The 27666-nt window shown below is 40.7% G+C and overlaps 2 protein-coding genes across 8 annotated transcripts in view; one reads left to right on the top strand and one right to left on the bottom strand.

The window, feature by feature from the left end:
• Window positions 1–6285, bottom strand: part of cdc42bpb (CDC42 binding protein kinase beta (DMPK-like)) — a 70987-nt gene extending 64702 nt beyond the window's left edge. For 4 of the 6 annotated variants that reach the window (XM_035414299.1, XM_035414318.1, XM_035414309.1 and 1 more), the window contains exon 1: window positions 5497–5671. In XM_035414299.1, the coding sequence (XP_035270190.1) occupies window positions 5497–5671 (175 nt within the window). Of the gene's footprint in view, window positions 1–5496 lie in introns of all 6 variants that reach the window. The other 2 variants (XM_035414289.1, XM_035414338.1) reach the window with 1 other exon arrangement.
• A 10648-nt stretch (window positions 6286–16933) lies between these two features.
• On the top strand, window positions 16934–27237 carry si:dkeyp-72h1.1 (uncharacterized protein LOC799956 homolog). 2 transcript variants are annotated; one of them, XM_035406652.1, is made up of 4 exons: window positions 16934–17248; window positions 22372–22477; window positions 23359–23560; window positions 25711–27237. In XM_035406652.1, the coding sequence occupies exons 2-4, from the start codon at window positions 22391–22393 to the stop codon at window positions 25779–25781; spliced, it is 360 nt and encodes a 119-aa protein (XP_035262543.1). In that variant the 5' UTR covers window positions 16934–17248; window positions 22372–22390; the 3' UTR covers window positions 25782–27237. The 2 variants fall into 2 exon arrangements, with proteins under 2 accessions (XP_035262543.1, XP_035262536.1); XM_035406645.1 differs by having other exon boundaries at window positions 16941–17248; window positions 22390–22477.
• The last annotated feature ends 429 nt before the right edge of the window (window positions 27238–27666 follow it).

The following is a 27666-nucleotide window of genomic DNA, read 5'->3' as shown; positions in this document are numbered from 1 at the left end:
TACACACACACACACACACGCACACACGCGCGCACGCACCGCGGAGACTAACCAAGCGGGCGCCAGCCGTTTCTCCACCGAGGCCACCCCGCGTCAGCCGGCCGATTTACAACAAGCGCTTTGCGATTGGGCCAGCGCATTGTGCCACTAATCTGTGTCATGCCTGTGGCCCAACACTCCGGCAACAAGGAGGGGGGTGGGTGGGTGCGGGGGGTGGAGAAACAACACAGGTCCGGTGTTTAGGGAGGAAATTAGCTGGAATGAATGGAATTTTCTTTGGTCATGCTATCGCAGTGCAGTCAGGTGACTCCCGTTCCCGAAGGAACACAGGAACTATAGCCCTGGATCACAGGCCTATCCATTTCAAACTTAGCAACGTCCACCCAAAAAGGAAAAGACGGACGGGGGGGGGGGGGGGAAACCAGCAGGGCAAAGAGAGAGCAGCTTTTACACTCCCCTTCTGTTGTATGGCTTCCACCCCCCCACCCCCCCTTCTTAATGGGCATTCCTGACAAGCTCTATCCTGCTCTTCATCTCTCCTTGCCTGTGATGCACTGCCATATTGTGGAAATGATTCAGAGGCCTGTCAGCCGCACCTTCAGCTACAACAATTCAGGCTGTGCGAGAGACCCGAAGTGCGGGGAAAACACAATATTTTAGTAATCTGAAGCCTCGCGCACTACACGCAGGGCAAAGCGACACACGATACATTCGAGGAGATAGGAGCCCGCAAGCCCCATTTTGATTAGTGCACTTCCTTTCCGCGAGGCAGGAACGCTGGGAAGGAGTGGCTATCAGCTTTGACTGTTGTGAAATCTGAGGAACAGGCAGCGAGGGGGCAGCCAAATCCATTCACTCTTTTCGCTGAATGTCAACAGGGAGCCAAGAAACGTAATCTTCGCAAGCAGAATATATTTTCCCTATCGGCGTTCCAACTTCATAACTTAGCATTTCCTAGTGAGCGTATCATTTTTTGTGTGCGTGGAAGAATTTAGCAGAGATTTCAAGGGGGGGAGGGGGGCTTCTTTGATGCATGACAGTTAAATTGAACTGAACCATCTACTCCCTGCTACAGAGTAGAGTGTGTCTGAAGCCAAACTGCATTTTTGTTGCTGGGACCGTGATGGATTCTTGCTGTGCTGCCTGCCAAATTAAGCACAGTGTTTAAGACTGCACTCTGAAAGGTAAGCAGTGAAAGGAATTACATACTCTACGCCACACCAGCATAGTCACCCACAGTGGTAAACAAGGTCAGTTCATCCGTAAAAAAGCATTACAAAAATAATCTTTGTATGAAAAAAAACGTAATAAAGGTTGATCTCACTAGAAAAGCCCACCACAATCAGGCTCTGAAAACAATTTAGAGAGTTTACTGTCGTTATAAAGGCAATAACATTACCAATGCGGATAACAACATCTGGAATCGCAAATACTGCAATGATGTAATAACACGGGGCCAATACTTTAAGCTTTGTAAAGAACCTGAAACAGCCGGACAGATGTACATATGAATATTAAAACATATATTTAGCACATTGCTCGGAGGCATTGAGGGAACAGAAATGGACTCCCCTGGCTCTCCCGCCTCAGAGAACGGGAAGCAGAAAACATCTGCCCAACAGACAGAGGAACTGCGGACGAAGACACAGACCCTAACGCTACGTGACACTGCCCATAAATTTATTGCTTTTTCAGGAATTACATTTTTTTTTTCTAAAGGCCCTGTTACTGTGTCTAACAGCTGCATGCATTAACGCAGGAATAAATACCATGCTGACATGTAATATTAACTCTTTTTCGGTTCGAAACCTGATCTCAATTCTTGAGGCAAAGCCAACGGAGGGGGTGTCTCCCTGTACTGAAATTTCCACAACAGCTAGGCTGGTATATGAACCATGTTCATCTTGGCCGAGTTAAACTAGCAAAGATAACAAGGACCGTTCCTGAGTACAAATTCAGTGGGTAACTTATGTTCTTCTGTGATCACAGTCTGAATTTATCTCTCCCTTCAATTCTTCGATTGTTAAAGAACCACAGTCCAGTCACTACTGGCTGACATCAGCAGCCATTATTACAGAACTGCTACACTGGTACAGTTTTCCGTTATCCATAAACAGGGAAACACATTTATGCTAATTTCTTTCATCCACAGCACCACTATTACCTTTATGGTCAGTCCATAAAGGACTACTGGAAAACCAGCAGTCCCTATATGGACAGGGATCTGTATGATCTCGATGTCCTTTTGACATACAAAACTGTGGCACCTGATAAGGTCAGATCCACAATGAAGAAACAAACAGTTCAAAGAACACAGACCTGGAAACATCCAGGAACGGGAGGAATCTTACCAGCTGAGTACTGCAAAACAAGAAATGCTGGCTACAACAATTTCACCAATTGGCCTAAAGACAAATTCATGGGACCAGAAAAGCTTGCCATTTTGGCTCGTTTGAGTAAAACACAAAATTGAAACTTTGGTTGTAACAGCATTTAACAACAAATAAAAATACATGCACATAATACATTGCATAATGATGTTGAAAGGTAATATTTAAAACATCATATGGATTGCAAGTGATAGATTTCTTTAGCTGAAGCAATATGAGCTTTTTATGTAGTGGTCTAAAATAGGTTGGGATTTAAATATTGCCACCACAAAAAAGTTTCATTTTAGATTGTTTGCTCTTTAGATGCAATCATGTGTGCTTGCATACTTTTCAAAGTATATTGTATAGAGCATAAAACAACACACCTTAGAAAAGTAGCAAGCTTCTATAGACTAAAGTCTACAAGACAGTGACAGACCTGATAAGATTTTGAATACTGTTGAAACTTTAATGCATTAGTTAAATGAGTGTCTGGCTAAATAGTTAGCCAAATGTATTTGGAGGGCAGCATGAAATGAAAGAATTATTATCCATTAAGCAAACCACCTCATTTTCCAATTAAAAGCAGGCAGAAACATGCTTTCATGACATCACTCCATCTGGGGAGCACTGCCTATACACCGTACTCTTACAATGGTACAGTTTGATGAAGGACTAGCTAGCATTCACTACCACTGAAAAATGGTATAGATCAGCCACTACAAGTAGGCCTACAGCTCCCCAGTACTCGCACACTGGATTCAAAAAACCAAAGTCAAAGCTCTAGTTACAGAATTGACTCTACCTCCAGCACTGCCCACACCCATTTCAGACTTCAGTAAGCTCTTCCCTGGGACTGAATTATGAATGACATGGAACAACACTAGTATCACAGAATGGATGAAATATAAATAGGATGGGGAAAACTGCAGGGTAAATGATTGTGATCTTACAGCATCTTAGCAGAAACTGACCATAAAAGGTAGTCGGTAAGAATTACATTACATGACATTTATTCGGCAGATGCTTTTATCCAAAGTGTACAGCCCTGAACACACTTCCTTCAGCCATGTGCTCAAACAGGTACAAAGAGTACTTTAGAAAAATGACTCTCTTCAGTTGTCCACTGTAGACTGAGTAGGGGCATATGGTAAATTATATTCCACAGTTCTACATCTACTGACAATCCTGAGAGAATCCAAGGCCTATTTCCAACCCAGGGAGCAAAATGGCAGAATGAGAGGAGGGACATATCACAGCCTAATCTTCCCTAACTTTTCATATGTTCTCATGCTCTACTTCACAGGGGAAATATGTGTGGCCACTTTCATCTTCACCAGGGACATTAAAGAGATTACATCAATCATGGTTTGACTTCTACTGTGGCCGTCAGCTAGAAAAAATCTAGGAGTGGTCAGGCTAGAAGCAGTCTCTGAGAAACACACAGTTCCATCATGCTCACCTGTCCTTACCACACAGTCCAAATTGTCCATAAACATACGTAGTATACCTAGCAAGGGGATTAGAGAGACACAGAGCAAAGCAATCAGATCCACTGAAAGCTTTCAACTCATGATGCAATTTGCCCTGCCTCAGTCTCCCCCAAACAGGTATCCAACACCCTCCAGTTTGGAGAAATGTAAGAATGAACACAAACCTTACATAGACTGCATTGAAGCGTGTATATCAGAATGTTTACACCATATTTTGATGTAGACCGAAGCCCTGGCCTAAGTAACATGGAAAACAATTCTCTCCACACACAGCTTAAGCAACCCCGTAGACTGGCCCTTTCAGAGCAATTCCCAGCCATACGAGAATGGACAGGTCTTGGGAGGACACTAACACTGCAAGGACCAGATGTGATTCAATAGTTAGCTACCCAGGTTGTAATCTTGTTACTGACGTCAGTAACACTACAGGAAGCGAATCCTCTAGTTAATGTGCAACTAGGGTCCAGAGGCCTGCTCAGACACAGCCAGACACCCCATCAGGGCTGGGAGGAAGATGGTATTGGATGAAGGCAGGATGGGACTAACAAATGGGCAACATCGTACTCATGTCAACTGCCCTATGTAGACAGGCAAAGTCCTAAGCCAATGTTTAAAAAAGTGGACGGGAAAAAAAAAAACCTTTTGAAAAGTGAAAGGGGGTTTCACCAAAAATATTTCTCTCAAGTTCCTAAAGTTGAAAGACAACACTAGCTTTAACAAGCAGCCACTGCTTTCATCCATCTTTTTTGACCCAGAAAATGTAAACCTGAAGAATCTCAGACCATTGCCTCAAAGCTATTTTTTTCCTCACTATTCTTTCTGTGCCATGCAACTGTTCAACTACCTGTCTCAAACCATCTCATTGTTGTACGAGGAATATGAGCAATTTCTATGACCGACATAATCTCCAGAAGTGAAAACTGCCTGTAACCTGAACCCCACATTTTAGATCGCTTTGAACAGTATGCACGACCAGTTTATTGCCGTTACAACGAACAGGCAAGAGCACCGTGATAGTGGACAGGGTGTGCCTCATGTTTCCTGGAACATTTCTCAGAATATCTAAATCATGGTTCAGAATGTTTCTGTAAAGTCCAAGGTGGGAAGAAAGGGCAGACATGTCAGAATGTGACAACCCATGCTGGCATTGGCAGCACCAAAATACATCCAAAAACAAAAGGTAGCCAAATTAATTAACCTAAACGAAAGGGGTAGACCCACCAATGACCACATAAACACTGCCACATTTAATTGTCGTTGTAAGATGAATTGATACATACTAACACGGCGTCAATGTGTGTTACCTATTGTAACTGATCCATGCCATTCGTTGGGAATTTTCACACTTAAGATGAATCCACTTATCCTTGAAAGCTATGGTATTTAGCTTAACTCTATTTTTATTGCAACGTTAGCAGCTAACTATATATTAGCTGCGGTTTTTGGCTGGCTAGCTCGCAACATCAGAGTCGAATCAATGAGCATCGGGGAATAAAGGCGACAAATGCTACTAGCCAGCTTGAAATGGTCTGACAATGTCGACGGGCGGAAGAAACTATGTAGCAAGCTAGCTAACTAGCTTAGCTAGTAGGTCGAAGTGATGAATTGCTAGCTACAGCCTGGGACATACTTACCCCATTCCAGAAATTCTGACACATTTTTCTCCCTTCTTAGAGGCGAGTTGCTGCATTCGTTGTATAAACATATTAAAATATCCAGAAGCGTTTCGACGCTCAGTGAACTTTCATTCTTCTGGTGGCCATCCAGGAGCAACTGCTCCAACTTCTTCAGTCTCACCTTCGCTGACATTTTCTTCTATCCAAGTTACCACTCCCTCCCCCAGAACGAGCACCCCAAAAATTCCTGTCGAGCCGACGGGGTGACCCTGCCTCCCCCTCCTCGCGCAAACAAAAAACAGAGGGTTTATCTGGTCGAGGTGGAGAGCTGAACTCCCGGACTTCTTCAACTAACAGCTACAAACCCGACATTTTGTTAAAATGCTATTTTATGGTCCTGGTGCGTTATTTGGGTTGTTCCCGAAGCCACCATGTTACTTTCCCTCAGATTCGAGATCCAGCTGGTCCCATTTGCTCTAATCCTAAACAAATCTCCACTTTCCACTTTAAAAAATGGGTTGTCTCAGGGTGTTTTTCCGTCGATCAAGGCTCAGCCTCATGCGTCGTCCATTCGCAGTAGTTTGGAATGCTAACTATGGTGTTCCCATGACTATCCAAATATATTGGTAGCTTAATTTGAAATTGAATTGAAGGATTGTTGTTTCGCTTTGTATGTGGCTTCTCCAATTAAACCAGCTCCCACTGGCCGGTTATAGTAGTCTGGAATATGGCTGAAGTCCTGTCCAGCCCTGTCTCTCCTGCTCGCTGTGCATCCAGACCGGGATCATGGAGCCCCGCCCACCGACACCGGAAACACCGTCAACGACAATGACGTCATACAATGATTGACAAGCACCGGGAGATAGCTGGCACTGACTTCATCTACAGAAGACACCCATCACATTGAAACACACTTCCATTAGTAAATGAGAGCATCATTCCACATTCACTGCGCATAAAAGGATCTACATATGGCATCGTCCATTTTATTAAAAACTAGCGCGTGAATTATCGTCCGTCTCAGAATTTAACAGCCAGTTTTATTTTGTGCTTGTTGGAGTGTTTGCGATGTGAAATATAAGCACACAAATAAAGGGAACAGGCTATGTGAAAGTATTTCTGGAGGGGCATAATGATAATCTTTTCCCTTGTAGCCAGCAGGAATGTAGCTCCCAACCTTGACTGTCCTTATTGTTTAATTTACTGAACCTCAGTTATCTCAGTAGTGATGGTCTTAAAGAAGAGTGATTGATGTGGCCACAGGCTGCTGCATGGATAGTTGTAATAAAGTCAGAACGGTATTGCAAATATGTGTTGACATTCAGAAGCTTTCATTGAAATTTTGCCTCCACTTAACACCTAGTAAGAAAGACTGTTTTATTTGTTTGACTGAAAAGATCAACCACTTTCAATACCCAAAAACATGAGCAATTAATTTATTCCTCAGATGAAATCCACTTAAATTTTGCTTGAAGATTTTTATGATTAATTGTTTCGCCCTATTGTTCATGCAGTTCAAGCACCAAATACAGTTCCTGTGGTTATTTCTACCGTTTGTACTCAACTTGTCAAGGACCAGTTCCATACAAACAATATGCCTTCAACAATCATAGTAAACTTACATAAATTTAAACAATGAAGCCCACAAACACTGCAGCTCTATAGGACTTTTGAGTTTGAGGTCCCAGCTCTACAGAAAAGACAAACTTGGAAAAACCAAAAAATAAAAAATGAGAAAGAGAAGAAAGTTGTTTGGCAATCTACGGGCCTGCCTGCTGAAAACAATCTGCATCCTGTTTTCCTCTTCTTATCTTAGGTGCGTATTGTTGTAAAAAAATATCCTGGGACGTGGGAGTATCGTGTGGTAATAGGCCTGATGATAAGATCCATGCGCAGTTTACAAACATCCACATAGTGTTTTTTTATTTCATAGCTACACCCCTCATTGACAAGTCTAAGGTTTTTCGGGAGATCAGTAAGCACAATGTAGCACAGACAAATGTTCAGTGTTAAATCAGCTCAGAGTTCATTTTACTCTGATAGAGTACATATGATCCCATTTGGACTCATGTGAACTCTGTCAGAGTAGAATTAACACTGAACAAGTTATTTTTTCAGCTCACTGAGAAAAAAACCCTGATTTGGCTGTATCTCATTTTCTTTAGCATGTAAGCTTGAGAAAGCATTTGTTGATAAATTAGAATGTGTATTGCAGCTGGCTGCTTGATACCCTGTTTTTCCTAGTGGGCTGAAATTGATATGACATAAGAATAATGAGTTTGAAACCTCCCACATACTCAGCCGCAGCCCCTGCTGTTCGTTCTCGGAAGAGCTGGCTTTCCCAATGCTGCGACTGTTCTGTTTCTGCTGGGCAGAGCCGTTGTTTCCTCACAAGGGGAGAGAAGCAGGATGTCCTGGGCAGCGCAGCTGGACAGCAGGACGCACCAAAGCCGTGACCTTAGTACGACCCCCCCAGACCAGCTCCTTGCCCCCCCCACCACCCTCCACTCCCACCTCCACCCAAAATCCACTCTCAGCCCCCATCTCAGATTTTCAATTACATGTGCTCACACACACACACACACACACACACACACACACACACGCACAATGCACTTGTTTTTTCATAGTATTTTTCATCTGAGGTGTAATACATGATTTTCACATTCATTTGCCGCCCTTAACAGTTATAGTTGCAATGTTACGCAATGCATATTTCACAGCAAGATAAACAGATAGTTTCACTACACCAGTGCGAGCAAGGGTTTATGGTGAGCCAGGGGATGATGCTCTGAGTCAGTATGCTTGAACAATGCTCTCTGTGTGCATGTGTGTTGTCTTCTGTGCCCTGGAATTCCCTTCTCCTCACATTCCACTAATACCATAGCATTCCCAGATACAAAGTGATACAAGTGTGTGCATGTTTATTTGTGTGTGTGTTGGGGGGGGGGGGGGGGTCAATGAGTCTGTAACACCTTCATGTCTTCCTTGATGACACTGCACAGACTTAGTATTCCATACTCACTTTAATTGTCAAGGCCTTTATTCAGGTTACAGGGACAAAAAGTAGAACACGTCAGCTATCAAACTTACGGAGTGCAGCTCTTGCCATCTTTGCAAAGATTGCATGCAAGACAGATTAAAGCAAGATAGCTGCTTGGAAAGAAAAGCAGCTATTTGCAACGATACTTGATACAAGCAGGAAGATAAAAGCCTGGAAATGGCATGAATTGGTAGGATTTAAAGTGATGGCTGGATAAACTCTGAAAAATGCAAGTAGCACGTCAGAGCAAAGTGATGACTCCACAACCAGAATGACTGAGAGAATAATCAATATCAATGCTGATACGGTTCAAATGTATATGTTAGGCATATCAGCAGTGTCTGCTGACTGGTGTAACGGCTCTTGCACTGCAAATCAACAGCCCCTGACAACATTCAATGCAGTACATGAGTGGTCAATGTAGTAGGGCAGTTGGATGCAAATAGGAGACCACCAGACCAGCCATACTAAGATTCTACCTGTAGACTCCCTGTCAGTCAATAGAAGATGGGAGGTAGCATGACAAGCATATGGGTGTAGGGGGGTTCCCGTCTAACCATCTGTTCTGGCATGTAGAAACAGAACACACAGTAGTGCTGTGGTTAGCCATTCAAGCTGCTGCTTCTCCACAGTCCAGCACTTAGGTTCACGCAAATACTGTACTTGGTTGGAGTTGGAGGGGAACCCTTCATGTGTAGCTTGTGCAGGCAGACCATGCACATGACTGCCCAGGGTCACAGGTGAACGAAGAGACTCAAGCCTCCTGCCACATGCAACCTCTTAATAACCCAGCTAGCAGGGCAGCTGGTCATGGCTGGCACAAGAATGATACAGATTTGAATCTAAAATGTGGGGCCCATCAGTGCACACTAGAACAGTGGCTTAACAGAGTGAGCCACTCAAGCAGCCCCAACAATTCTCATTCATCCCAACAAATAGGAATCTCATAGATAAGCCACTGTATAGTTTGACCAGAACCGTAAAAGTGTAAAACCATAAAAAAACACCTTTTTTATTTTGCTTTTACTTTGCTGCCCAATGAGTCTTCTTTCAGTGCTGATGCATTTCCACCTGCCTCGTCATCTTTTTTTGTTTTTGGTTTGGCAGTGTAAATATCTGTCTCTCAGCGGTCCCTGTCTTATACACAACCTGTCTGCTTTTCTGTCCATGTGAGTTTCTGTCTTTCAGAGTCCTCTGACTACCTTGCTACGGTCATTCACTATAAATTAAGCATTTTAGCATGGAGATTACATAATAAATTGTATTTGTTATCTGTTTTGATATTTTTGCATTCTTTGCACCCTTTTTCTTTTTTGAGAATATTATCAATATTTTCAAATAGTTTAATCTCAATTTAATTTATACAACCTGCTCATTCTATTTTTGAGGAACCTTGATTAACACAACATTATCACTATGATTTGGTAAGATTTTAGACAATAAACTTTGTCCGATTTAGTTTTTTTTCTTTCTGTCCTCACTTTTCTGTTTCACTTCACAATATCCTCTAAAATCCTATTATTGAGATGATTGCACTTTGGGATCCTCACTGCACTACAAGACGGAAATGAAACAGCATTTGCCCGAGGAGGGAAAGTGGACGTTATCAGACTGACTCCTTTCCTGCAAATTACAGATTAATGGATTAACTCACAGTGCGGAAAGGGTGGGGCTGCTCAATCATGATTGAGGAAATCCTGTTTAAATGAATACACAATTGCATATATTATGACTCCCGCAATTCTAATAGTCATTATTGACACCAAACACCAATCCACAGAGAAAACCCTACCTCACTTTTGCCAAAGATGGAAGAGGGCGTCATCTACTGGGCATAATTGGGTGTTGCAGTTATGATCGACGTCAGAGGAGCAGCTTGGTTAAGCGCCCTCTACCGGATGTTAATTGTGCGCCAACTGTATAATTTAGTGCATTCCATTATATCAGTTACAACTTTCATCTATGAGGGTAAAGCCCAACGGTATTAGTATGGGAGCACATTATACCGTTCATAACTGTGAATAAGCTCTTGATAAGAGATGTGCCCAGGCTGAAATATGGAATTAAAAACAACAAAACTGTCAGTTAATTATTTCCTCTGTCGTGGCCCAGTTCTGAGGACACTGAACGCTTTCGGATGTTAAATTAATATTTTACTAAAGCATCAGATGAAAACTATAACAAAACATTTTACATTATTTTTTATTGTGAATGACAGTACATTTTATTTTTTTGATTGCAATAATTTATATTAATCTTTTTAAGTTAAGAAATAAAACATTATTTTTTTTAGCATACTAGCATAAGTCAGCTAACCAGGTGTGAAGCTAAACCAAGCATTGATGAATGCTGAATCAAATACAACCACAATTTATAATTGGATTTAATTTGTACTTATGCTAGAATGATGAGAAGATGTGAATCATTTCATAATACTTGTACACTTTACATCTACAAGTTAATTCAAAATAACACCATATACCATATATATTAGGACTGTTCATATAATGTGAAACTGAAGAAAACAGCATTCAAAAAATGCTATATGTGGTATACTTGTAACTCCAAAATATTTATGTTTTATCATGTGTGGAAAAGACAACATTTTAACTTGTTGCAGGTAAACTGAGATGCACAAAATGAAATGAGACCCAGTCTATTGTTATGTCAACTTGTCTGCTAATGGCAATACCACAGTATATTTTTGGTTTATGTCAGGTTACCAAGCACATATTTGGTTGAATTCTTTTAGCATTGATGTGTCATGTAAAAAATAAAGCTAATTTTTCAGAAAATACATTGTGTGGTGTGATGTATAAATAGAATAGAAACTGTTAAAATATGCACATTCACTTCATTTAAAAAGGGCAGTGAGCAGAAAAAAGATCAATGCAAATTAATTAGTATCAACCGATTAACAAAAAGCTCTTTTGAGCTGGTGTTTCTGTCCAGGGGTAAACTGGGGCTCGCTTCTTCGGCACACCTGACAGGAGCTGCTGCACTTTCAGATCCCATTGAAATGGAAAACACATTGTGCACTACAGGATAAGAGCCTCCATTATAATTTCCAGCTCAATTACTGAGCTGTGCATTGAAGGGAAAAACAAACCGTTTCTAATTCTAGCACACAGAATGCATACTGGTGACCATGTACAAACCAAGTTCACGATCTTCTCCTGCAAGTTTATACAAAATAAATTAATAATGTTATAGACAAAGCATTTGAAATGTAGTGAAATGTATTGACCATTTCCTTCCAATCAGAAGTCAGTTTAGACCTTGGAAAGAAAGCTCACAAATTATTTATCCACTAGATCATTTAAATACAGCACTTGAGTTCTGAAACACACCTAAAAACAGTAAGCACCAAGGCCCTTCAGGATTCAAGTTTGCAATCTCTCCCTGAGTTTAAGGCATGTCTATTTTGGAGGTGTTATGTGGTACAATACTCAGTTTTCCCACAAGAGGAAGCAATGATCCACCTTTGATTGAGTGTCATCCCTGTTCCTGAGCTCCTGTTGACAGGGTCTGGGTATATCACCTCAAATTGAGCTCCCAGTGGATGGATTTTGAAGACTGTGAAAACACACAATTTTACTTCCAATAAAAAAAAAAAAAAACAAAACATAGAATCACATAACTGTTAATGAGACCCTCCAAATGGGCTCCTAGTGTCAAGGTAGTTGACATAATTTCTACTGGAACCCATTAAGGACAAAAGGCATGCTTTAATACTGACATATATTGACTTGCTGGGGAATTTGTAAGGCTTTATTGCTGTTTTTCCATGTTGAATGTATCCCCAGAGATAAATTAAGACGACAAGCTCTTCACTGGTCATAAATATGATACAACTCTTATACCAAGGTTGTTGTCTTCTGGAGATATGATGTGAACATTAATCTCACTTCTGTTAATTCCATGCGATTGTATCCATGGCCAGTTTTTTGATGTACAGCTAAGCACTTGAACTTCCAGAACAGAAGCTTTATTCATCTGGGAAAAGGAATTATATGTGATCTATTGCATGAACATCACTTGGCATATCCCCCATTTCCATAATGGTCTTTTTAAAAATGGAATGTAGTATGCTATTGGTGCCTCCCAGATAATCTTAAAAGCTTTTTTATTTGCCTACTGCTGCCCCATTCAATCTATGTAATCAGCTTATGGAAGTGGTAATGCTCACATAATCTATCTTCCCTAGCATTGTTCCAATGGGATGGGTGATGCTGATAGGGAATATCAGTCCGTTTCCCCTGTTGAATTTCCTTACCAATAGAATTATATATATTTTTTAAAGCAAAGAGAAGCACATTAATGTTATCAGCGATGCTTTGTGAGGAGGTTGCGAGAGCTTTGGTTGATTACGGGTTAATTAATTTATTCCGCATGGGTAGCTTTTCAGTGCATGCTCGGTGAAAGAACACCGTGAGTGAACAGCATCGTGCTCTGTGGGCTGAAGGGCCCTTGTTAGTGTGATGTTGATTGAGCCAGCTGGGATACAATCACCAGCGAGCAAGCAAGGAGCACATTCTCTGCGCTGAGAGACTGCCACTTGAGAAATGAATGTTAAATGAAGTTGTGGGAGACTAGTGATTCAGAACAACACATTAAATAGTCAGAAACGCAGTAATGCAGCTCCTGCTCAGCCATTACTTCTAAGAAATGACTTGATTTGTTTCAGGCAGAAGAGGACTTCTATTGTAATGAGCACGGCCTTGTTCCGTTAGCTTAGAGTTCAGGTGCATCTTGATTGTATCTTCCATGCAATTTGAATGCCATGCAAATGTGAAATTAGTCAAACAAATGCTACATTATACAGAGTAACTTCCTATAGATCAATGAGAGCAAAATCATTGCATCGTTGAACTTAATCAGCTTGATTATCAGTAGACACCCTGAAAATTCCACTGTTTGAGAGGTCAGATATAAATATGCATGGAATAACCTTTCACATTTCTGTGTGCTGTGGTTTTTAGTGTTTGTAAATTTTAACAATGTGTGAAATCATCACAGCAAGGTTTATTCTTATTCAAGTTCATAAGTCACAATCACGTGAAGTACCATGACTTTAACACATTGTATCTGGCCGTTTGCGCCCCAAGAAATCAAAAATACATGACTACAATGCCACCCAAACTATTTGCTCTTATTCAAAAAATCTGATTTTTCGGTTGCAAACGAAATGTTATATTCTCTGAAATTTAGAATAGAGTACTGTCCTTTGGATTTCATTTGAATGAAAATAAAATGAGACATCAAAGGTAGACGCTTGAAAAAAGGTCAGTTGCAGCCCACCCAAGGGCTGGGAGCACAATCACTCAGCTGTGTTCTGATGAGTCACCCATAATAGCTACACACTCAAATGGACAAGGCTCTGGCACTGAATATACCCACACATAGAGATCCTTATTTTAGATCCACATATTCAGAATTTTCCCTGCCTTGAGAGTGAACAGCATCACCTGGGTAAGACTGCTGACTGGTGTAATTGGCATCTCACCATTCTCACAAATGTAATTATTCTATGGGGGTGGGGGAGCATCAATTATTCCCCTTATCAACGACCATTATGGCTTTCAAGCGGAAACAGATATTTAAAGATTTCCAGACGAGTAGTGTGAAGTACACGTCAGTTCAGTGACCCATTTCAGGAAGTTTTCAGAAAGGGCGTACCTCATCTCTTTGGTGACTCGCCAAGAAGTTAAATGCTTTTGCTCTTTTGCCACTACTGCAGCTAGTGAGCATGTGTGAGCATGTGCATGTGTAGGCAAGGCTTGGAAAATAAAAAGTAATTAACTGAAGTCAGTCCAAGATTTGTCTTTTAATCTTAAGCCATTCACATTTAAAATTTTAGAGAGAAGTTGTGAACATTAAAACACACAAACTGGCCATTCAGCCAAACCATCCAGGCTTGCCTTTTTTCTGTATCTGAACAATGGAAAAACTTTTATTCCATAGTGCATTGTATTGCTCCCTTTATAAAGTTTAGAGACCCAGGTTTGAAAAAAAGAAAATGGAATTATCCTTTAAATCACCCAGCCCCAAATCTCCTGATACAGACACTATAGATATAAAGATATTTAAATGTTCCGATGCATGTTTGAGAAGTAGAGCCAGCCCTTTTCTAGCACTTTTATATCTTTGTTTATAATGTATAGTAAATGTGGTCTTATAAGGTCATGGTATACTTCGACAGATTAGATTTCCACCCTCTGATTAGATTTCAGATACATATGAATGATGAATGATAACTGTTGAATGTAGAAGTCCAAAATCATACTTGAGTACATACAGTATAATAATGCTGGCACGGAAGTGTTAAAATGGTGTGGCAGTACTGTCACCAGGGGGCAGCTGTATCTTACTGAGCTAAGAGAGAGAGGGACCGTTCGGCCAGCTATCACACTGTGTCAATGGCTGTTTAGGATGGAGGGAGAGTGCTTCTGCTGTAGAGGACTACTTTGCAGTGTGACTGATAAACTCATTCTATGAAACACTCCAGAGCACTGTTTGCCATTTCATATTTGTTTATTTATTTATTTATTTATTTATTACAGGATATGACTTTTGTGAGTTCTTATGTCTGTGCTTGTTTGTGCTATTCAGCAACAACGATGAGAGTTTAATTTCGCACCAATGGCAACCTAAGAAGAGAGGAATCTAAGGTGTGGAAAAAAAATTCTTAGTTACAAACCACCATCATGCACAATTAAAATATTCTGACCTGGATTGCATCATGTACACAACAGACCCACACCTTCTGTGCAAGTCAGGACTGAGTGTATCCAGCTGGAAAACATTTAAACCCAGTAGTGAGGTCCTTGCTGACTGTACCTTATCTAAAAGGTAACATAATATAATCATTAATTAAAAAGTACGGTGTGTGGAAATAAAATGTTGATTTTGTGATTTTTTATCTGTTGTAAGCCATCTGTAACATGACCAATATACTCTGATTAAGAATTTATAGCTAGGATCATGATTTATTCACAATAGTGAATACATCACTGGTTCTTCCTTACACCTGCGATCAACAGGGTGAATGTGGATAACGATGCTCATTTAGTAAAGAGCTTCCAATCAAAACATGAAAAGCATTTCGAGCAACGATACGCATACGAATACGCATATCACATGTGGACCACTGGAGATATATGGCATAGATATGAAGTGCCCACAAGGTTCCAAACCTGTACCTGTCACTGCAGAGACTACAGCTGTCTTTGATCAAGGATGTGCTTGATACAAGAGTGAGATATCTTGCCGAAGTTGTGTTTTGAAATACTAGGCAAAACAATTCACATTAAGCATCTGAATCCATTTCACAAAATCAAATTATGGTACACCCCTGCTGGAAGATACAAGGTACTGTCTAATCCCTGCACACAGTTCTGAGCAAGTAGTTCAAGGTTTTTCCTGGTGCAAATTTCACAAATCCAGTTGCTTTCTGATGAACAGAGGGGGATGCCACAGCGCAAATGGTTTAAAACTGGACTTACTTCAATTAAGTCTTTTTAAAGATTTGTTTCAATGAATCATGGAACATAAAAAAAGAAAAGAAAATGCTGCTCAGTTACATAGTTATATGACTGAATTAAATTCCAGACTTGATGTTGAACAGTAAATTATACCAGCACAAATCATCATGCTTTATTGGTCTTGTTGCTTATGATATAAATTTTTGTAAGATGCCCATTAATTTGAATCATAGTAATAAACCGAGCACTCATCTTGGTGAGTGTCATAAATATTTGGGCTTAAATAATATTTTTTATTATGCAAGACAGTGGCTCTACTCCTACCACAGAAGCCAGTGCCATCACCCTGACATGCTCAGATATGTTTTATTCAGCAAATTCATTGTCATTCTGATGCTGAAATGTCAGCACAGTATTGATCTGTCAAAGTCCTACAGGGCAGAAAATCATCCCAAAAGATAGCATTTTGCCACACAATATAGGACATTAACCAGCTGCACACAGTGGAAGGCTGCAGTGGCATAAGTTGGGTCATTTTTTATCAATTAATCTTTTAACAAAGAAAAATTTTATATTTATCTAACTGGAAAAAATACCTGTTAGAGACTTGAAGATCACCTATATTAATGCTTTATTTATTAATGCTTTATAAGTTTACTTGAAATAGAATGACTCTGGGCTTAGATGATAACTTCGCAACGAGAATTTCAACGAGACGTAAATTTTAAATAAAGAAATAAATTTTAACTGAATAAATCAGGTCTAATGTTAGTGGATATCCTGTTCATAGACTACGATCTCTACTGTACACGAAATGCACTACTTCCATACAGTCCTGATCCTGCGCATTGGCCACAGGTCTTTAAGAGTCCTTAAAACAATCACGTCAGAGTATTCCACAACAGTGATGTAACACTATGCGATGTGTTTCCAGCAGGGCTCCATGAGTTCTTTGGCCACGGATCAGATGGGTTTATAAAAGGGCCAAGGCTCAATCAGTCTGCGCCTCCCATTTGGTGTCTTCATATTGCCCCACACACATACACATACACACGCCCTCTCTCACTGTCTCTCTCTATCTCTCTGCGCTTCGTGCAGTAGCTGTTAACTCCACTGGGAAGCTCACAGCTCACGGGCAGATAGTCGCATCAGGAAACGCTCTAAACCGGGAAGAACGCCACGCAATTGCTTCTGACCGGAATACTACAGCTCACGAAACAAACGAAATACACATTTCAAGAAGGTAAGTGCTGGAGATGCTCATTTAGCAGAATGTCTGTCCGCGCGTGCTATAGAAAGTACAAGTTATAAGTTTGTAGAGCGTGTAGCGCTTGTGCTAGGAATTGGTTGGAATGTGTCTGAATTTTGAAAGAGTGTTAATTGTTAATACTCCTAATGAACCCCCATAAAGCGTATAATTTTCCAGTCAGTAATGCCAAGACATAAGTTGATGGGTTTTCCACAGTTAACGAACAGATAAACACGGGTGCCAACCAATAAATCGATATTCATGGTAGCATATAACATCAAGCTGTGGAATGCCATTTACTACTGTTTTATAATCTGAAGGCTATATCTAAATAATTTTTCAAATTTTCCGTCAAATTAAGTCAACCTAAAGCACGAAGAATGTTTTGGTATGCATTACTTCAGTGAAGAATATCATGTATTTCAAATTTGAATGTAGCCAACGCCTGCCCCATCCTTTTCTAGTAATTGTATATATTTTAATTTACCAGAAGATTGAGCATTACCTGTGAGCAGTCTGTCGTACTCTCAGTGCGATTAAAACGCAGCAGCGCATTCGTTTCAAATTTATTCAAGTGGCTTATGTTAATATCCTTTTGCGTGCATTTAAATTGACGTCTGTTCAACCCTATTTGCATGTGCTCATACCTAATAAAGAGCTTTGGAGGCATATTACTGAAACAAAATGCTGACATAGAATATAGTCTATCCGTAGCGGATCTAATGTTCCTTCTTTAAACCTTTAATGTAAGTATCAAACTGAGATTTAAAGCTCCATTAAAGCATTCGATGCATGGTTAAATACAGCCATTAAAGAATTAACCTGTGTGGGATTTCAGCGGAATAAAATGTATGTATGTGTGATCCATGTAAACCATTATGTAAGGGTCGCAACAACAGGTGCATATAATTTCTATTTTTGTAATTTTTGTACGTTTTCAATAAGGTTTTGTTGTTTGTGTGTGTGTGTGCTTGTATTTGTGTGTGTGTGTGTGTGCTTGTATTTGTGTGTGTGTGTGTGTGTGTGTGTGCGCGCGTGTGTGCTTCTGTGTACGAGCACGCTTGCATGAAAGTGTATGTGAGCTTGTATGGACAAGGTGAGCTGCATGTCCTCTGATGGAGGCTTCAATAATTCAGGAACAGTTTATTCCTTTTCAACAGCTTTGCCCTTCGTGCCACCCATTTAGCATTAATTCAAAAAAGCGCAGCACTGAAATCTGCCTTTGCAATACCACTATGGAATAATCTGAAAGCCAGACTGAGTTATTTATGAGGGCTATGCTCAGAAACATCCTCACTTTATTCTTCCCTATCAAAGGTGAGCTTTTCCCACACCTCTTCATTGATTGGCTTCGTGAGCCTTCGTGAGGCTATTTTGTAACTGTGTTCAACAAGGGCACTCCCCACAGTGCTCTCCAACCCTTGTCTTCAGTTGGGCAACAAACTCACACAGGTTACATTCAACGAAGTTATAGTTTTGCAAATCCCAACAGGTCACAAGGAGTTATAGTTTTGCAAATCCCAACAGGTCACAACAAACCGTACATTCGTAATCCTTGGCTGGAATCCAAAAGCAATTTAACAGTGTCTTGGTCTATAGATAAAATGTAGCTGCTCCTGTGTGTGGCTCCCTGTGTCTGACCTCTTCTTATCCCCCCTCTCTGTCTCAGTGTGTGGAGGCTCTCTCCTCTCCCAGCCTGAATATCCCCCCCCTGGAGAGCAGTAAGACTGTTCCGGTTCCTCAGTGCTGCTTAAACATCTCATTAGTTCCAATGATGGCCATTAAATTGCTCTTCTTAAATGGCTTGTGCTTGCTACTGCCATGAGGGTGCAGAGAGCCTGTCTTTTCTCTCTCTCTCCCTCTGGAGCATTAAAAACTACGCTTGCGACTAATAGAGATGTACATCTTCTCAAAGGGGGCAAGGAGAGAAAAAGAGAACAAGAGAACATTAATGCACTCAGTACTGATTTTTTTTACCAAACAAAATGCCAGTTGATGATAAATAAACGTTTGAAATTGAAAATATCATGATACCATCCCCTTTGCCTCCCCCCCCCCCCACCCGTTACCTCAATCTCAGGTGGATTAGTCAGTGTGGTGTTCTATCAGGAAGTGGTTGGCATATTGAAACTTGTCTGCTGATATCCTAGTCCAATACCTGGTTTGCTTAGAAACCTTGCATTCAGAAAGTGACCTCTCCTCTGTGCATTCAGTCCATTTTACATAATTCCGTATTGAGCTTCACTGACGAGTGGGACATAATCAACACGTGGATTCGTAATAGATATACCTTATATATACCGTTTTCATAGACATTAACATTAGTCGATGTACCAATGGCATATACCATCAGAAGAATGTCTTTTGAATACCCTACTGTGAGAAAATCTTCATGCGGGTACAAGCAGAGGAATGGTACAAAGCGCTATGGGTTCATTTTATGCTTTTATGTCCTCATCTGTGGCGGCAGGATGAGGATGGGACAGAGACGTCTCACTATCAAACCACTTTATCTGTGTCAGTTTTGGCCTCTACAAAGAAACAATCACCTTTTGACACTGCAGTAAAGCACTCAAACAATCAAAGGCATCACGTTTTAACTGCCTGTTTCCATAGCAACTTAGAGGAATAGTGCACATATAGTGAATAGTACAGTGTTCTAATGGAGTACAAGTTGGAAAACCTTTTGGACAATAGCGAGAGTAATCAAGCTGCCCACAGACTCCCGGCCAAAGCTCTTTCTGTGACAGCAGTTGTCTGTAATGGAAGTTTTCAAATGAGTATAATTAGGGAAGTGTCTAAAATATGATTTATGCCATACCTGTACTGTCTTCATGTCGTATAGCCTTACAGAAGACGGCGAAGCCCACTGCATACCTGATCTGCGTATATAATATAATCCAATCCATGCAGGCAATTCATCGCAATCCACTAGGTGGCAATGCTTTGGGATTCCACTCAAATGATAACCCCGATAAAGATTAAATTAATGAGCATGTTTATTTCAGCTACCTTTTTTATTTGTAAGTTTTGATTTCTTCTTAGTTTTGAAAGATGTTGAGCTCTATATGAAAAGTTCTGTTTTAATATTTCAGTTACTATGATGTGTGAAACTGATGGACCTCTTAACACTTGTGGTTAGAATGCTACAGATGAACAAATTCAATCATTTAACAGGTCTTTAGATATTTTCTCGTCATTTCGTTTTAAATTATAAAATGCTATTTTCTTGTCTAGAAAAGACTAGTGTTTACTAGGAGACCTGGAGATTTTTAAACAAATATTTCTCTTGTTTTATTTGTGAACAAATCACATTTTTAAGCTACTGCCACCCAATGAAATGTATGGCACTGCACCTCTCATTTGCATGCAGTAAAGGAATCTGGGTAATGAATTGTTTGGTCCTCGTCAAGCTTCAAGGCAGCCCTTGCTTTGCATGACCACATCACCCTAGATCCCTTTTTATGTGAAATTAACACATTCCGGAAGAATAAACCGGGTATAATTAATGTGCATGTGGGAATCCACAATGCCTACAGTTGTTTTAAGAACACATGCTCACTTTAAAACTCACTGAATTTTAATTGGCTGAAATCTGAAAAATGTTATTGTAGCCTTGGTTACCCTTGTTCAACATTTGTGTTGGATGTGTCTGGATTGGAAAAATGCTAAAGCAGCCAAAAATCTTAAAAACCAATTAAAATAAATAAAACTAATGTACTGACTTTCAGAATATTGCATTTCAGACTTAGCCTCTATTGTTAACATTTGACTACTACTTCTTGCAGAATACCAAAATCCCCATGAGCACACCAGCATACTCTAGGCAGTTGCTCTCAAGAAGACATGCTGCTTAGGTTGAGGTTCTTGATGTTTTGGAAACTGGCTTCACAATGCACTGTGTGAAATTTACATATGAGACTGTCTGGAAGCACACGACTAATAGTATAAAAAAAATGAATTTCCCTTTCAAAACACTTTTAAATTCAAGAATGGTGTGGAGAAATCATGGAAGGAATTGAAATGTTTGTTCAGGTGGTGCTAAATATGTGCTTTGGTTGTCAACAGCAAGATGAAACAGACACGAACTGACAGAGATCTAAGGATTATTTTTTCAAACCAAACCTTCTGTTCATTTTCTTCCTTTTTCAAGTTTCAGTTCATAACAGAATTTTGATTCAATACAATAAGACAATTAAAAGATAGTAAATAACATAACATAGCACCACTTGGAGATTTAGAAAGTAAGTACTATACACATGTTAATTTACCCAGTGTTTCAAAACACCAGAGGTGGAGTTTTTTAAGTACCATTCTAAGAATTGTAACTTTCCTGTCTGTTATACAGGAGAATTCATTATTTGTTACGTTGGATGTGTCTGTTCATTCCCTCAAAATATATAAATGTTTAATTATTTATTATAATATAGCTAAATTTGAGCCACTGTATTTAACCCCATGGTTTATGTGACACATAATTGCGAAGAGATTTGAATGGTATAAAAAACACATTGCAGCAAGTCAGGCTGACCTTTGCTGTACTAACCTATGCTCTGTTAACTCCTATCCCCCTGCCTGTTTTTAACTGAAATCCTTGCGATCTTAACTGTGTATTTTTCCTTACTTTGAGTTAGGAAAAGGTCTGGTCCTATGTATGCCAGTGCATATTTTATTTAGGTTAACACAGCCATTCCTAAATGAACTCCTTTCCTTCTCGCACCAGCAAAGGCACTTTGTGGAAGTGAATTTAAAACATTATGTTGATGCCTCTTGGAATTGTGGGAATACCACTTGTAATATCAACATTGATAGTAGAAAAAAGCAAGTATGCATCATGTGTTGAAAGTCTTTCCATCACTTTGACAGAACTTTTTTAGAACAGCATATTTCATAATCTAAGTGGACTGTTTTCCAATGTCTTGTTTATTTGAAACTGGGATTGTACCAAAGCACTTGTGCACTTGTTTAGTGTGTTCGGTCTTTAAAAATGTGTGTGATAATATTAAGGTCACAGATTCCAGCTGTTTTAAAATCTTTTTTATCATTTACAAATGTGCTCCATCGCTCAGGATAATAGTTTCACTGATGAATTCTCTTCATGAATGTTCCATCACTAGTTGACTTACATTCTGCAGGATGACAGAAGTGATGAACACTTGTGAGCCAGGCATGGAGGACTTTGGTGTGACCGCTGCCACAGGAAACCAAAGCATCTCCTTCCAGGTGAGTTTTTCTATTCGGTCTGTCTCAAAAGCGCGCGCACGCACGCACGCACACACACACACACACACACACACACACACACACACTCACGCACGCACACACACACACACACACACAAACACACTCACACATACATCTACACATGCACACACAGACATAAATTTCCAACCCTGCACTACTTGTTCAGAGAAAGTAAAAAAAATCACTACATACCTCAGTATAATATTTCAGTAAAAATACTGAAGACCCGTTGTCATTCCTTCCTTCCCTGCCAGTAGTTCTGTATGACTAGAACTGGATCGGTTTCTGACTGCTTTTTGATTACTTCCATCTGCATTTTCCCTCAATTCTTCTCTCTTGCACAGAAATTCACAGATTTTTGTTCATTATTTCACTGGGATTAATTTGATCTTATCTAAGGGGGCACAAAGCACATTTGTCATTTGAAAGGTCACATTTTTGTATAAAATTATCATAGCATATTATTATTTCATCAAGCACATGAAACCCCTTATATTGCCTTGGTGAATGGTGTCATATTCATCCTCAGAATAAATTAAACTTCTCATTTATTGCTCAGCACATCCTTTGCATTTGCTTCCATCAAGGGGATGCAGATGTCTACACCTTTCCATCTGGCAGACTCTTGAAAAGTCCAAATGTAGATTCCAACAGGGCACAGAGGTCTGTGTGCTACATGAGGCTAATATAAAAATGTTTTCTTGTTAAATACAGTTAATTTAATTTATGCTTTATTCAGTCTGGCGAAGATAGTACCTGTTGGCTATATTGATCACCTTGTTTGCTTGAGAGCTTTGAAAGCTCAGTCAGGCATTTGTCAGTAGAGTTATTGAGATGAGTGTGTTGCCTCCTATGTTCAGATCTTTCCGGACTCCCATGAGAGGTATCCCAAGCTGTCGAAGCGTCTGCCGTCCATCGTGGTGGAGCCCACAGAGAGCGGGGAGGTTGAGAGCGGGGAGCTCCGCTGGCCCCCCGATGACCTGAGCTCAACGGACATCCCTGGGGAGACCCCGCCCCCCAGCTGCAGCCAGGCTTCGTCCCCAAAACACAACCAGATGACAGGTACACGACGCCTCACCCAGAGCACAGAGGGGAACTGAGACAGATAGGAACTGGGCGATGCTGCTGTGCCCTTGACCAACGTTCCTCATTCGCAGATGTAACAGGAAAAAATAACCGTGTGGCAGGAGCTCCCGGGTGGCTTGGTGCTCGCCACAGCTGCAGGTTGAGCCTGAATGCTTAAATTTATATAGTTCAAGTCTGCCCAGTGGGAGTTTTTGGCATGGCCATACAATTGGCCTTGCCTTGTTGGGGCAGATAGGCTTGAGTCAACCAGGTTTGTTCTGTCTACCACTGCGTTAGTGTCCCTTGTAATCTTCAGGACACCAGTGGTCATTAATGAGATATGTGCCTCTCCTTTATTGACTAAAGAAAGCAAGGCAACGTTTCAACCCAACAGGGTCTTCATCAGGCAAATGCAAAATCCATTTGCCTGATGAAGACCCTGTTGGGTTGAAACGTTGCCTTGCTTTATTTAGTCAATAAAGTATTGGGAGCTGTAATCCAGTGTGCGGATATCCATTTTCTTTCAATCTTCACATGTACTTTTATCCTGCACCTGGCCAAATACTGGTTGGATGTGCACACAGCTACTCTACTGTGCATATGTGCCTCTCCTACAATCAGTCTTAGTTATCCTGTAGTATTCTGTGACTTGTAGCGTGGTGCATCACAGGTGAGTGTATTGGAGGAGGGCTTCAGCTGCAGTACACTCTTCTTGGAGGACATAACGGTGAAATTACAGCGTAGTACACGTGGGTTGAAATGAGGAACATACAGTAATTGTAAGAACCATAAACACTGAATAATGATTGCTTGATACTGTTTTAAATGCCAGTGTGCTGTTACTGAGCAATAATTGGCCAGTATGAGGACCACCTGCTTCTTTTGGAATTTTCTATGCTGTCAGACATCTGCGGGAGTTTCATCACCAACATTGCAGCTGAAAGATTGCTCTTTTGTGCTACAAATACTCTAGTCAAGTGATCTGGAAACTGTCAGACAGCACATACCACATGTTCAAATTATCTTTCAGAACAAGGTTACCGGTTCCTCCTTGGCTTCTGATATATTTTTGTCCTGTCAGATATATGTAACACACATTCATAACTGGTACTGAAAAGGCAGTACATTGCCCTGGCATTGGAAATGTAAATGCAGAGCATCTTGCATAGAGTGTTTAACTCTGAATCAAAACCCATTACCCTCCACAGTTCCATGGTGAGATAATAGCTTAGTTAAAGTGACTGAAAATAGTTAAAATAACCATAAATTATCACAGAGGGATGTATCCACTGCACATCCACCAAATGTCTATTCAATATAATTTCAATAACTATGATAACACATCTCAAGTCAGACATTAACTCCGTATTGAAAAAAAAAATGTTAGGATTGTACAGGCGTGGTCAGAACTGCTTCGCCACCCCACCTCCCCCTCACTTCTTCCCGAAACATACCATCCACAAGTAAACGAACATGCATGGCTAAAGTGGCTACATTTATCTATCGAGAATAGCAGAAGGCTTCAAGGCTGCAAGTGCAATCGGGCAAATACAGCTGTATATGTATGAGCCTAGAGAGGAGCCTCAACTGGCTGAACTGGGAACAGCCCCAGCACATTTCAGGAATTTGGCTAATCCAATAAGTCACTGGTTATCATTTTGAAAGCTGTCCTGTTTTGTGAAATGGCCACTGCACAAGTGAATATTCGCACTGAACATGCCAGTGTAACCATAGCTTTTGAAAAACGCCACACATTTTTTCTGAATTGCATAATTCTTAGGAAACTTCAAAAATGACATCATAACAGTGGAGTGAAGCACATCCATGCTGTATGGTAACAGCAACAGCACAGTTACCAGCAGCCAGTCGTGATGGATTTATGAGCTGCTATGGCTCTCCATAAGAAGGTATTTTTCCTCTGGCAGTGCGAGGAGATGGGATGTGAATGTCTTGAAACAGACTCTCCATCCCACTGCAGTCTGATTAATTTATCAGTCAGGAATGACATGTGTAGAGTGAAGGTGACAGACCAGCCACCAGTGCAGGAATATCTCTATGAAGAGTACAGACCATGGTCCTGGTGCAATGCCCCCCCTCCCACCTCTGTCCTAAATTGTGACATGGCCTGTCTGTCTCTCTTCCCCCAGATACGGAGCTGAGTCAGGACAGCGAGGACAGCCCGGAAGAGGGCGGGGCTGTGGGCGGGGACTCCAACTGATACGTATGGCCACCATCCCTCCAGCTTTCACTGTGAATGTCTCCAGACAGGCAGAAGCAAGGGAGAGAGCCCGGGGTGTGGTGGGACAGACCTCCATCCTGCTCCTGGCCCAGACCCCAGTGGGTAGATCCCTGTTCCTCTTGGTGGTGCACAGCTCTGTAAAACTGTCTTAAATAGCTCACTTGTGCCAAACTCTGGTGGTAGCTAGCTACAAATAGTTTGTATGAACATCTGGTTGTTGTTGGTTTTATTATTATTTAAATGCGTATGTCTAGAATCCATCTATTTGATACCCTTTTTCAGCTTTGTTTTTTTTTCAAAATTTCTTTGTTTATAGCCATTAATTGCTTTAATATATACACACAGATTTATATTCACAATCGTGTATGTTGTGTACACTGACATTTTTAAAACTATCTGCCTCTGATACTGATCTAGAATGCTCCAGGTGCTTCTCCTTTACCAACCTGCTTCTGGGGCGTAGAATATGTGTGTCGCCTTGTTTGCTCTCATTGTTGTGGTTTATTGCAGAATGCCTGCTGATTTCTGCCATTTAAAAAAACGTACCGCTCTGTATACATCAGATTTTTTAAAAAGCAGTATTTTAAAATATTTTACTTACTATTCATTTCAAACACATTCCAAAATATTAAGCACAAATCTATAATCAAATTCAGAAGAAAAAAAACTTTCTAAAATGTGTCATTCTTCCAATTGGCTTGAATATAGCATTGTGTTACACTGGACTGCAACAGAGTATGTAATTGTGTTGAAATGACAAGAACTGGAAGGTGTAAGCAGGGATTGAATAAGCTGTATATTCAATTATATTCATATAATATAGAGGGGTAGGCAGTATGTAACTTTGATTTGATATCGGTCCTTGCACAAGAGCAGTCTGTCTACTGCACGATATTTGCTTCCAGCTTTGCAACACACAAGCTTCTCATTTGCTGTAGCCGCTGCCATCTGTGGTCCTGCAGAGTTGCCTATGTCAGCCACACTTTGTGTCAGTATGCATTTGACCCACAAGTCTTTACTCCCGGATTGGAAATAGACTTTGCTCACTAAAGGCGTGTTATCTGTGCTGGCGAGTCTGAAAAGTGTGCCTTCTGTTCTTGGGTGTTGTTTAGCTTTGGAGAGACTTGGAGAGACAGAGGGCAATAGTAATAATGATAAAGACTAATATTAACCACATAAGTAATAACTTCTCTTTGTATTATAGCAAAGTACATGTGCATAATGTAATAATTCACTTAAGTCTTATTTGATATTGGATATAAATGCATTTTCTTTCTTTGTCACTGAATATATAAATTAGGATATTTTTGATTTGTATTAAAAAATATATATTACAGTGTCGACCAATATGAATTGTACAAACACCCTACTCAATATCTGTATATGTTGCTATAAAATGAGGATAAATTTATAATAAACTCTAGTGTTGAATAGAGTTGGTGGCGATGTAAGTTTATTTCTGCTTGTGGATTTATGGAAGTATGTGTTTTTCAAACCGAGTTCATGGGTGTGCGGACAGGATTGCGCTGACAGCGCTGTGTGCTTCTACGTGGAAGGCCTCCAGGTATGCTGCTCCACTCGGCAGACCCGCGAGACTTTTCTCTGGGGACACCCTGCAAGAGCGGCGCCGTCACAAGTCTCCAGCACTCGCGGGCACATGCCCCGGCGTCCCAATCAAACCTGACATTCGCAATTTTTAGATGAAAAGATTTATTTTTCTTTGAAAGCAGGCATGTTATTGCGTTTAGCTGCGGGCATGGCGCCCGTGATGAACACCGTGCCACGGTGGCAGGGCCACGGCAGCTGTCGCTAACGGGCTCCTGATGCCCGCGGATCTGCCCGTAGCGGGTGTGCATGCCAGGCA

This window comes from Anguilla anguilla, chromosome 1 (genome assembly GCF_013347855.1).
Source record: "Anguilla anguilla isolate fAngAng1 chromosome 1, fAngAng1.pri, whole genome shotgun sequence".
NCBI lineage: Eukaryota > Metazoa > Chordata > Actinopteri > Anguilliformes > Anguillidae > Anguilla > Anguilla anguilla.
The sequence above is the reverse complement of the archived record's forward strand: the minus strand, read 5'-3'. Positions and strand labels throughout refer to the sequence as shown.

What these genes read in the sequence shown, in the direction of transcription:
- si:dkeyp-72h1.1 (XM_035406652.1), top strand. Translation starts at nt 22,391, where the DNA reads ATGACAGAAGTGATGAACACTTGTGAGCCAGGCATGGAGGACTTTGGT. An exon ending in ACCAAAGCATCTCCTTCCAG is followed by an intron (nt 22,478 to 23,358) that starts GTGAGTTTTTCT and finishes TCCTATGTTCAG; the next exon opens with ATCTTTCCGGACTCCCATGA. An exon ending in AAAACACAACCAGATGACAG is followed by an intron (nt 23,561 to 25,710) that starts GTACACGACGCC and finishes CTCTTCCCCCAG; the next exon opens with ATACGGAGCTGAGTCAGGAC.